The sequence below is a fragment of the Poecile atricapillus genome, chromosome 1 (assembly GCF_030490865.1).
Source record: "Poecile atricapillus isolate bPoeAtr1 chromosome 1, bPoeAtr1.hap1, whole genome shotgun sequence".
Classification (NCBI taxonomy): domain Eukaryota; kingdom Metazoa; phylum Chordata; class Aves; order Passeriformes; family Paridae; genus Poecile; species Poecile atricapillus.
This window is the reverse complement of record NC_081249.1, coordinates 157775887-157788059: the sequence shown is the minus strand read 5'-3', so window position 1 is coordinate 157788059 and position 12173 is coordinate 157775887. Positions and strand designations below refer to the sequence as shown.

The following is a 12173-nucleotide window of genomic DNA, read 5'->3' as shown; positions in this document are numbered from 1 at the left end:
TAATGTGGGAGCACCCACATGTCAGAAAGCAAGGTAGCATTTGCACGAAGGGACATTGTTTCCCAGGTAAGATAAAAAGCGGAATAATTTATACTCATTTACATTCTGTATTATGAAATTCCCGTTACACAAAATGTCAATCAATATGTTATCTTTCTGATTAGTTCTGTATGCAAAGTCTATTTAGATCTAATATTTTAAAGTAATTTTAGATACTTCTAATGTAAGTTCAAAAAAAAAAAAAGCTTTTTTTTTTTTTAATTCCTGCAAATCTATATTTCAGTAGTTCTAAATAAACATCTACCTTAACTCCTCCTCTCCAATGGCTTTTGTTTGTTTTAAGGTGTTTCCAAATGCACCTACGTGTACCAGGGAGTTTTATTTCTGAAACCCGGATCTAACGTCCTAGTTGAGTATGCAACAACTGCAGTCACCACTAGAAATAAAACCTGCTTAGTTAACCTACTGTAATAACTCTGGAAAGGCTGACTGATGATCAAGACAAAAACTTGGGTGAGTACAGCTATATAAAGTTCATTTCTAATACTTTAGTAATATTCAGAAGTTTTTTTTCCTATTTGTTGTAAAGTCCAGAACTATGAACAGAAACAGAATCCACAGGTATGAGTATACTTTAAATATACTTTATATCTTTAGATTAATTTTTCTGGAATTTTCCATTGATACTTTTTAAACAAAGCAACATATTTTTAATTATTACAGATAGTCTTCCACAGGCAATAAACTTGTTCCTAACATGTCTTATCAACAATGCTGATGCAATGGCTATTAAATATTATTTTCTTAGTGGAGAAAGAGGAAAATGAAACTGGAAATGTATAGCTGTTTAGGTATTAAGAGTACTTTTCCAAAGAAAAGATGAGCTGCATTAAGGGATATGCCCCATAGGCTAAAAAAAAAAACCAAAACCCAAAAAAACCAAACCCAAAAAAACCCTCCAAAAACAACTGCCCCCCCTACATTCTGCATTATGAAAAATTAAAATGCTTTCAATTTGCATTCTAGATATGAATATGGGGAGCTAACAAAATATTTTCTTATAATGAGTACATGAGTTTATATCTATTTTCTATTTTTTTTCTTTCTCCTTGATTTTCTCTCTGGTTTGCACCATAATAACAGCTGCAAGACTTTTCTTTAAGTTTAGAGCATTGGATTGAGTTATTATGTAATGAAATTTAGTTGTGCTGAAGATTAGTTAAAAATACTGAATATCTTTTATTTGTAGTGAGCTTTCAGAGTACTATATTTTCCTATTTTCCCTTCTTGTCCTTTGAGTATCTTTAAATGTCAGCTACCTCTTTTTCTCTTATTTATAGAGCTCATCCTGCAGTTTAGACTTCGGGACTTGCCTCTTTTTAAGGTAATTTTCTGAAAATGTTTCACAAGGTATTTGAATACTTTTGAAATTACAACACTGAGTCACTTTCTGTGCATCTGTTTGAAGTTCAGAGTGTTGTGGGGTTTTGGGGTTAGTCTTATTTTTCTTTTTTCTTTTGAGTTCAGAGTGAGGATGTTGCATGTCATTGGCAAGCTCCTGCTTAATACTCCCACAAATGGCAGTGAGATTCATGAATGAGGAAATTTAAAATCTGTCCCGTAAATTCTGCTGTTGTTTAACTGGCCATGTTTTCAGACTGGAGAGGACTGGTAAACCATACTGGAGATGGTAATGGCAAAGAAATTCTATCATAATCACATTTGACGTATAAGAAAAGAGAATAAGGTTGTTTTAGTAATTTGTATTTGCTTGGTGGTCACAGAATGTTTTCTGAGCTGCAATGAAGGAGGGAAGATACGGTAGTCAGTCAGCAGAATGTTTTTCAGTCCTGCTCCATGTCTGGATTAGTTGCAGTAAGACCTCTCAGGAAAGACAGACGTTACTGTTCTGGCCTTTCATGACAGGCTTGTTTAAAAACAATTCTTGAAACTGAAGAGTCACTATAACTTGAGTTTGGGGATAAAAAGCTGATCACGCTAACAAAAAACCCGGATAAACACATACAGCGATGGCTATGTGATAGTTACTATAGACAGTAAAAAACCGTATTAAATATTTATAAATATGAGATAAAGGATTGTTTCAGGCTAAAAACCCCAGGAATATAATTTCAATATATTTTTTTCCCAGGCACTCAGAAGAAACATGTAAACAATCTTCCAGATTAAAAAGTTGCCATAAGTACACAGGGTGGAAGATAAGAACAAGCAGGCTGAGCTCAAGGACTCCCGGAAGCCCGGCTGTTTCAGTCCCGAGAAATTCCGTGCCGGCCAGAGCAGCAGCGGCCAGAGCAGCGCAAACCACCCGGGGGGCCGCGGGCAGCCCCGGTACCAGCGGGCACAGGCGCAGCACGAGGCAGCCGAGCGCTGCGGCGGGGAGAGAAGGCAAAACTACCCCCGGTGACCGGGATGTTTTTTTTCCTGAATGGATTTGGGATCGAGATGCAGACGACCGACCTTCAGAAGGACGAATAGGGCAGCGAGCACACAGCCGCGAGCAGGAGCTCTCAAAGCGACGAAGAGACGGTCAAGAGCGGCATGGCTGCGGCCGCCCCGCGGCGCTGGCTGGGGAGGCCTGCGGGCTGCCCCGGGGGCGGGGGAGCGGCGGAGCTCAGCCCGCCCCCGCTCTCTGCCCCTTGACGTGGCGCGGACTCTCCCATCAGCCATGTTGATGCGTCGGCAGCGCCGGGGCGGCTGCCAGCGGGCGGGCGGGGAGAGCGGGCACAGCGGGAGCAGCTCCGGCGGCCGGGACGCGGGTGAGCAGGCAGGGCAGCACCGAGGGGGCAGCGCGGGGAGTCCGAGCCGGGGGAGCTGGGGTGCCGCGGGGAGGAGAGGCGGCAGCCCCGCTCCCCGCGCTGGAAGCCCCGGGGCCACCACGGGCCGCGGGGCGCCGCACGGCTGCCGGGCCTGGAGCGAGCGTGGTGGGAGCTCCCCGCGTCCCCTCCGTGGCAGTGGGGGATCTCCGGGTGCCCGAAACTGCTCTCGGGGCCGCCGGCGGCCTGAGGGTCCGGGGCTACCGACGGCCGCTGGTCAGCGCTGCCCGCGGCTTCCCGGGCAGGGGCTGGTTGAGCTCTCTTCCTGTGCAGCGGGGAGCCCCCGGCCGGCCGGGGCTGCCGGCTCTTCGGTAGGGCCGGCGAGGCACGGCCTTTCCACGGCCGGGGGTAAAGGGCGGCACTCTCCGACAGCGCCTGTGGTGCTCCTGTCCCGGAGCTCTGCTGTACCTACGCCGCTGTGCCACTGGCGGGGGTGCCTTGTAGTATAGGTGAAGCTACAGGAAATGCAGGCCCTGCTGCGTTTGATTATGTTTTGATTTTTAAATTTAGGTGGGTTATCACATGCTGTGGTTGTTTAAAAAAAAAGTTTTCAGTGAGAGGTCTGGGAGAGCAGATTTGGAGGATGACTGCGTTTGAGTGGTGAAAATGTTAGCAACTTGTTTTATATAACTATTTAAATTATTCTGCTCATGTATTTTAGTTCCTCCTTGGAACTGAAATAGATTTGTATCTGATGCGTGATTTGGGCATAAAAAATTAATTAAAGGTTTATTATTAATCTCTTTTACCAGGTTGTTAGTGCCTAATAAACTGAGAGAATAGATGTGTTGTAAGAAAAGTGGGCAGTGAACTGTACTCATTTAGTGGTAGTTAAACACATGGTACTATGAGGGACTTCGATCTATCTATGCTGAAACTCTCACAATGCTGTAGAGAAAAATGTTTTGCTATTTTTTGTATACACAGGCAAGGATTAGGGGATATTATTTCGGGGATATTCTGCATTGGGGCATATTTACCTGTGATGTATAAACGTTTAAAGGTGCTAATAGTCAACCAGTGACTCTCAATGCAATTCAAGGGTGGCTGTATTTGTGACACACAGTGGAGATTGTCATGGTGCAAGATTGCATTCAGCCTTAGCAGTGGGAGGGAAGAGGCAAATCAGAAGGCTTCTGTTTTTTTCTGGATATCCTAATTTGCAGCAAAGGTAAAGCAGTGACACCCCAAAGTGGGAACTTTTGCTGTTCAGCTGTTCTGAAAATCCCTTCTCTGAGGTTTTCTGAGGTGAGCAGTGTGTATTTTGTGGTGTTTGGTTGTCCAGAATTTGGTGTGTAGCCCGTAGGCCAGGATGGTTTGCTGTTCTTTTATAATGCAATACATTTCCACACCTACCTCAGAAAATGTGTCTGCATAGCTGTAACAATGGTACCAAATGTAACTTGTCAGACCAAGAGTTCCACATTTGATGAACGATGAAATAGGTAAGCGTTATTGGCTCTTGAAAAGGAAGAAAAGGATAGGAGAAAAGGTGGAGGAGAATGTGATTATTAGCCACTTTTTCCTTCTGAATGGGAAATCCATACTTAATAGAAAATGACAGTATTTAACTCAGCAAATTCAAAAATCATTTATGTATCTATGTGCACGTGATTAGTCACTGTACACTGGCGTTTGTACATTGCCCTTTAAGGAGCAATAACTGGGTGGTAAAAGTAATATCCATGTACAGCCATTTCAAGCATAGCTAGAGTAAAATGTGGAGAGAACACTTTGAAGTCCAGGACAAAAAGTGTGACATGTTGCAGTGTTTGGAGCTGGATTTTGTGAGTCTACAACTGCTGCCAGTTAATGGCTGAAATAGCCTTAAGTTGAAATTTTCTCTGTCTTCTCAGGAAATAATTTTTTAATAGAGAGATTATTCTGTTTGTGGTTATAATGGAGATAGTTGCATTGTGCAGATTCCTGCATTAATACCCCATTTTTCAGAGATAACATTCCGTTAACTTTTTTACAAAACATGGGTGGATTTTGATTTATTAGGAGAGAAATTTCTTAAATTCTATATTCTCTTCAAATTCCAGGCTGTTATTTCTTCTCTTGGCTAATTTCTGTCTCTGATTTCTCTGTAGTAATTACAACTTTCAGACAGTTTCTCTTTTGCTCAGTTTTGTCCCCTGCCCAATGGCTTTGCAGAAATTTAAGTGAAACTCCCTCATGCTCCCTGTGTTGTAATTGCCATGATGTGTTCAGATAGGACTAAATTTGTTCCTACTGTCAGTAAGACATGGCCATTAAAATATTGGCAGTTGATTATCTCCTAAGGATATTAACTGTGAAATTTGGCACTTCCCTTTGCTTTATGTATTTTGTTAATCTGTTTTTTTAAAAGTTACAATTAGAATAAAAGCATTAAGTTAGGCTATAGTTTAAAATAACTTGAAAAGCTTTTGGCTATCATAGAAACTAAAGGTGCAATGCCATTATAATTTTGATAGATAGAAGTAGGTTTTGGTAAATTGAGAGTTTCTACGAGTCTCCTGTAATGTATGTAAGGTCAGAATTAAGAACGTCAGTGTACTTGTGAGACTTCCTGATTTAAATTTCAATTCAGGTGGAATTTCTAATAGCATTTCTAGCTGTTAGCAACATTTCTAATAGCTGTTCATTAACTTTGTACAGTATAAATTGAGACCTAGGAGTATTTCTACTTCCTCTTAAGTGGTAGGATTTTACAGTAAATCCTTAATTATTAGGGAGTGTGAGTTTAGATATCATAGTTGCTGGAAAAACCTGTGCTCTGTGTACTTTAAAGGTACTGTATAGCATGCAGCAGATAGTCAGGAATAGTGTGTATAAAGCTGAGGAGTGCTCCTTGCTGACTTTACCAGTTGTTCACAGGTACCTGTTGAGCTTTTGAGAGGTGTCTGTGCTCCCCAGTCCTCCAGCTTCCTAGTAATAATAGCAGAACATTTTGAAAGCCTTAAGACAATGTCCAAAATGGTAAATTTAAATTCAAAGAATTGTTGAAAGGCGCTTCTTCATACATAATGTATTGGAATACATTTTTTCTTAAAAAGTTATTTCCTAGAGTTGCTGTAGGAATGTACTCTTGTGGAATGTCATGTTACTATTCCTTTATGTTTGCATGTAGGCTGCATTATGAAATACCAAAAATATGATTAAGAAACTCTTAGAAAATTTTATACAGCAGTATTTTGTTTTCCCTTAGAATTCTGCACATTGCTTTTAGGATTTAAGAAGCTCTGCTGAGTGTTTTATTGACTGTCACTCAGTTACAGTATTTGGATGTGTGACTGTCTTTACGTGCATTCAGCATTTAGAAGTTACAAGTCTTTGCATGGCAACATTCTGCTGACGGTTATCTTTTTATTTTAGTGTTAAAGAGAGGAGTTGACCATGACAACCTTCCTGGAATTTATCCAGCAGAATGAGGACAGAGATGGAGTTAGATTCAGCTGGAATGTTTGGCCTTCAAGTCGTCTTGAAGCTACAAGAATGGTAGTCCCTGTGGCTGCCCTCTTCACACCACTGAAGGAACGGCCAGACTTGCCTCCTATTCAGTATGAGCCAGTGTTGTGCAGTAGGACCACGTGCCGAGCTGTTCTGAATCCCTTATGGTAAACCTCATGCATATTATTGCTCCAGTACTTTGCCTTAGAGTCTTGAGAACACTGCTAGCTGACCTGTGTGAAAGATCTGGCATATGGAAGTTCAAATGCTTCTCGCATCATTATGCAGCACAGGCTTACAGGCCTTAGAAGGTTCTGCACATAGATTTGCATATGTAACATCTTTACTGAAAACATAGCTTTCATTTAATGAGTTGTTTCAATGTACTTAGTATTGATTAGGTATGTTACTTTTCTGCAACTATACATCTTGGGGGTTAGTACACTCTTGCATTTTGCCTCTAGAAAATGACTTGGGTTTGCAATAAAGTTGCAATACTGTGTCATTTGAACTGTTGGACCATGATATAGTTTAATTTCCAATGAAATGAACTATGTTTATTACTGACATTAGTTCATTTGTGGACCAAAGCAGGTTATCTGTTTTAGTTTAACAAAACAGAAGATGATAGATAACATCAGAAATAGGCATGAAGGAGGGTAGAAAGCTGTTTAAGCTTACGGGTGATATTGGCACAAGCTCAAGTGATTGTGGACTAATCATAGCTAAGTTTGGATGTCATTCCTGTCATAGAGGTATGGAAAAGAAGCAGAATGATTTCTAGGTTGGAGTTTGATAGGCATTGGAAGGATCCTGATTGATAGAGATTAGACATGATGTCAGAGAACCTGTAGAACAAATTTAATGTTATGAATGACTTGTCCCTGCTTGAGAGAAAAGACAGCTTCAAAGCAGATGTAAAATTGTGTTTCAGTATTAAGCAGCCACAGTGACTGGTTATACTGGGAGTCAGATTTAGTTGAAGTTAACTTTTTCAGAAGCATTATCTTTTATTGAGGGCTGGAAGAAAATGAAAAGACAAAGTTGTAAAGGGACAGACAGATGCTGTCATTACAGTGAACTGTGTGCAATTGTTCCTGTGTTGTATGTGGAAGTAATGACCGGATTTTTTTTCCCCTGAAAGGGTGGTTAGAGACTCAATATGAGGAGACTTTAGAAGCCTGTGTAGCACTTTGGGCTAGGTAATTTGCAGCCCCTATAACTGGTAAAGATAATTAGATAGCAGTAGATTTTGTTTACAGCATGCTGGGACTTACCTGAAGATTTAATATTTTAAAAAGATTTTTGCTCTTGTAGACAGGAGAAGATGTACTATCAGGAAGTGTACATTGGGAACTATTAAGGTGACTTTCCCTTCAGATGTGATTAGGACTTTTAAGACATCTCTGTGGCACGAAGATAGAATTTGCATTTTTTATTTTAACTGTCTGAATGCTAATGAAAATGTAGACAAAAGGAGGTAGTCTTGTCATTTGAAAGCAATGCTGTTTTGTTACAGAGATAGCTGTCATGTTGGAACCTGTTTTTGTAGGGCATAATTTATATTCAGGCTAGTCCCACAATAGATAAAGGCAGAAAAATATGAAAAATTCAGTGGTAGGGAGAGTTAGAAGGATTTTTTAAACCATGGACAAAGGCTCTAATATAGGTGCTGAGTCTGTATTTTTAAATTTCTTATTTGCCTCTTTTTCCTGAAGACCATTCTTTCTCCCTAAACACAATAATTTGCCTGATACATCTGTGTAAGGCTCCACTTATTTTCAGTTTGTAATGTGGGTATTTAGGAGAAAGTGTATTAGAATGAATCTTTTTCAAAGTATGTGTTTTTTAAAGTTTTAAAGACATATATTCTAGGGACAGTGGAGGAAAATTAATTGTTCATGCTATATAAACTTTTCTTGTTGTATTTTTATAGCCAAGTGGATTATCGAGCAAAACTCTGGGCTTGCAACTTTTGTTACCAGAGAAACCAGGTAAGAAAATGAAACATTCAGTGTATAGAAAATATTTTTACAAGGTGAAATGAAAACCTTGATTTTTCAAAGGATAGTTGCAAACTGAGATTGACAGCAGGAGCAGCATTGTGCAATTGGTTCCTCAGACATTGCATTGAGATTTTTTTGATAACAGCAATAGCGAATATCTGTTGAAAGAAGTCAGATTTTTTTTCCTCTGTAGAAATTGTAATCTTTTATTTATATTTAATTTCTGTGCTTTTATTTGCAGTTTCCTCCTACTTATGCCGGCATATCTGAAATGAATCAACCAGCTGAACTTTTGCCTCAGTTCTCCAGCATTGAATATGTAGTGCAGGTAAAATCATTAAATAGAATATTGAACATCTATTGCCTTGCAATGTACAAAAAGAATAAATTTTGATTCTACTTCACTCTATTTTAGTGACTGTGAGTGTTTATGTGCTTGTTAGTAGATGGAATGTTGATGCCATTAGTTGGAAAAGGAAAACATGTTATAAGAGCATTAGGATGGCTAATAAGACCGGTTAAAAAAAAAAGAGAGTTCTCTAAAGGTGATACTTCTATTAAGTCTGGGGTTTTTTACAGTGAATTTAATTTCTGTTTGTGTCAGGAGGCTGCTTACCTCTGTTGCTTGATGAAGTAATTTCAGTTCAGATTTGACTGTTCATTCACTTCTCGTAAATCATTTGAATTTAAGTTTGTATTTGAATGATGAGTAGTTAGTTCTGGTGCTGTCTGTTTTAGATACAACAGCTAATACATATTCAATCCAGGTGTTTGATTTTTAATATTCATCCTTTTTCAGGATGGAGGTTACTTGAATAGCAATAAAAAATGGACCTAAACCTCCAAATTGCAAACATTTTTAATTGCAAATTTTTAACCTCCAAATTAATTTCTGAGGATTAAAATTTGTAAGACCTCAGTGAGGCAAATCATAATCTGAATCGTCACTGAAGTCTTACAAATGTTAATGAAAGGAAGAGTGAATACTGAGCAGAATCTGTACTTTCTGCTAACTCTTGTAATGCAAAGGAAATGGAATGTTTGCTCATAGTGAAGCAAAATTAGTTTAGATAGAATAAAAAGTACTGATGATCTCTAGAGTAAATTAGGAGGTGAAATGCTGTGGACTGTCATCAGGCTAGAATATTTTTTAATTGTGAATAGCTTTATGACTGTTATGTTCACTTGGAGCAATAAAAGCTCATTGTATATTAAAAGATGTATGTAATTAGTTCATGCTTCAAAATTACCTGATATCATAAAAAGATTTATTCTTTTCTTCTGTAGTAAGCATTTCCTTTTTGTACAGAGTTCACTTTGTAGGGGTCTTGTTCTGGATTCTGATTAGTAATTGAGAGAGAGTTAAGTTAGATGGAACATTGACATTACTGGTATGATTGAAATTAAAACTTTTACAAGATGTATCTTTCTTGTTAATTTTTGATCCTTTAAATATTGCAGGACTTGTTTTTCATATGATTCTAATTTTGTTTCTCAAAGCGTGGTCCTCAGATGCCGTTGATATTTCTTTATGTTGTGGATACATGCATGGAAGATGAAGACTTGCAAGCTCTGAAGGAATCCATGCAAATGTCCCTTAGTCTCCTGCCACCAACAGCATTAGTAGGTCTCATTACCTTTGGCCGAATGGTGCAAGTTCATGAGCTTGGTTGTGAAGGAATTTCCAAAAGTTACGTCTTCAGAGGAACAAAGGACCTCTCTGCAAAACAGCTTCAGGTAATGAACAGAAGCAAACAAAGAGAAATCATTAAGGTGCTAATGGCAAAATAAACAAATTTTCTGATAAAATCTTATTTATTTGACTACAGGAAATGCTGGGGCTTACAAAAGTAGCTGTTGCACAAGTCGGTCGGGGTCCTCAAGTGCAGCAGCCACCACCTTCAAACAGGTACTCTACTTTAAACATCTTAAAACATGTACCTTGACTCCACTGATGTACTGGAAAACCTAGGTTTTATGACCATTAAAACAATAAACTGACAGCCAAACTTCTTGGCCAGGCACAAATTTACTAGTAGACTGTTCTTTCCTACAGTTTGTATTGGGAAGAATTGACTCAATTGGTAGTAATAATATTATCTGGATGATTTTTGAAAATGCTTTGAGATGCATGGTATAGATACATTTAATAATAATAATAGTAATAGTAGTAGTAGTAGTAATAATAATAATAATAATAATAATAATAATAATAATAATAATAATAATAATAATAATAATAATAATACTTCTGTTGATTCGTTTGCCGGAAAGTGTTAATAGATGCTTTAGCACCCCATAGGCAGATACCCAGTTGTGCCTTCCCTTTTTCTCCCTCTTCTATTCCTCTTCCCTCTCCTATTCCTCTTCCCTTTCCTTTGGTCTCTCATTTGGAAATCGCAGGATGGTATTTGATTTTCCTTTCTATTTCACTGTGCCATATAAGAAATCTTTGAAATTACTGAGACAGTTTTGCTATCTCTGCCCTCCAAAAATTAGCTGTATGTGTAGACTGCTTGCAGTAGCATGAAAGAGATCTTACCATGTTAATTTTTCTCCTGATCTTTGATCTTTGATTGTCACTGAAGTAGGGAAATGTTTCTTTTTGAAATTCATAGGTCATTGTCTGCTCTGTTTTTTTGACTGGGTAGGGTTCTTTCTGCATACTGGTGGTATCTCTAGGTCTGCCAGTTTTGCTGAACCTTTTTGCTGAACCTCTTGAGTGTGTATATAGTAATTCCAAACTACTTTATTTTGATGGAGCAGAGACACTGGTCTGAATTCAGACCAGAATCTAGAATTAGACATCTCAAATACACATCTAATATATTGCTAGTGAGCAATTGCTAAAATTTTTATTTAATAATTTAAATCTAAAGTACTTCCATGTATTTATTTCCAGATTCTTGCAACCCGTGCAGAAGATTGATATGAATCTTACTGATCTTTTGGGTGAACTGCAACGGGATCCTTGGCCTGTTCCACAAGGAAAGCGGCCCTTACGTTCTTCTGGAGTGGCCCTATCTATAGCTGTTGGACTCCTTGAGGTAAAAGGTTTAACTACTGCTGTGCTAAACGGCACATTTTCTTGCACAAAAGCTGCCACAATCAATATGTAAAAACTGTACTAATTGATGTGTATTAGATTTGTAGAATGATTCTGATGGATATTGTCCCTCACGTGCATAGAATTTAGTAGACATTACATATTTTAATAAGACAAAAAATTGAGACTTTGAATTATTGGTAGATTTAACTTCTGGGAGTGAAAAAAATGCAGTTATTGTTACAATCCTATCAGTGTGATAAATACCCACATATCTATTTCTTTTGTTCAGTTTGTAGCAAAACCCAGTGGTTTTACTTGTCTTTTATTTCCTGCAGTGCACTTTCCCTAATACTGGCGCACGCATAATGATGTTCATCGGAGGACCAGCCACACAGGGACCTGGCATGGTGGTAGGGGATGAATTGAAACTACCTATAAGATCATGGCATGACATCGAGAAAGACAATGCAAAATACGTTAAAAAAGGTACTAAGGTAAGTGATGGTCATAAGATTTCAGACATATTCCCAGTAAGTAAACATTTAAATTGCTGGGCACTGCAATTTGCTATTATTAATTATTAATAATTGCTATTATTAACAGCACTAAAATGCTGTTAATAATAGAAAATGTATAAAGAGGTGGGAATTGTGTTGTTTTGTTTACCTGGCTCTGAAGAGTGGTATGTCTCAAGAATTCCTACAGAAATTTCAGTATATTGAGATAGGACTTGTAAGTGTTGTAAGGCTGGTGCTTCTAAGACAGGTGCTGAAAATTGTCTCTGTAGCTGGGAAAGGATTAGGCTGTACAGTCATATGTAATTTAATTTAAAATGTACACTTGGGTTGG

The 12173-nt window shown here is 38.5% G+C and overlaps 1 protein-coding gene across 2 annotated transcripts in view; it reads left to right on the top strand.

The window, feature by feature from the left end:
• Positions 1 to 2365: 2365 nt before the first annotated feature.
• Positions 2366 to 12173, top strand: part of SEC23A (SEC23 homolog A, COPII coat complex component) — a 28815-nt gene continuing 19007 nt past the window's right edge. Inside the window, exons 1-8 of one of the 2 annotated variants that reach the window (XM_058849077.1) lie at positions 2366 to 2777; positions 6195 to 6436; positions 8206 to 8263; positions 8517 to 8603; positions 9776 to 10012; positions 10105 to 10184; positions 11178 to 11322; positions 11660 to 11818. In XM_058849077.1, the coding sequence (XP_058705060.1) occupies positions 6216 to 6436; positions 8206 to 8263; positions 8517 to 8603; positions 9776 to 10012; positions 10105 to 10184; positions 11178 to 11322; positions 11660 to 11818 (987 nt within the window). In that variant the 5' untranslated portion in view covers positions 2366 to 2777; positions 6195 to 6215. Of the gene's footprint in view, positions 2778 to 3929; positions 4083 to 6194; positions 6437 to 8205; positions 8264 to 8516; positions 8604 to 9775; positions 10013 to 10104; positions 10185 to 11177; positions 11323 to 11659; positions 11819 to 12173 lie in introns of those variants that run through there. The other variant, XM_058849087.1, reaches the window with a different exon arrangement.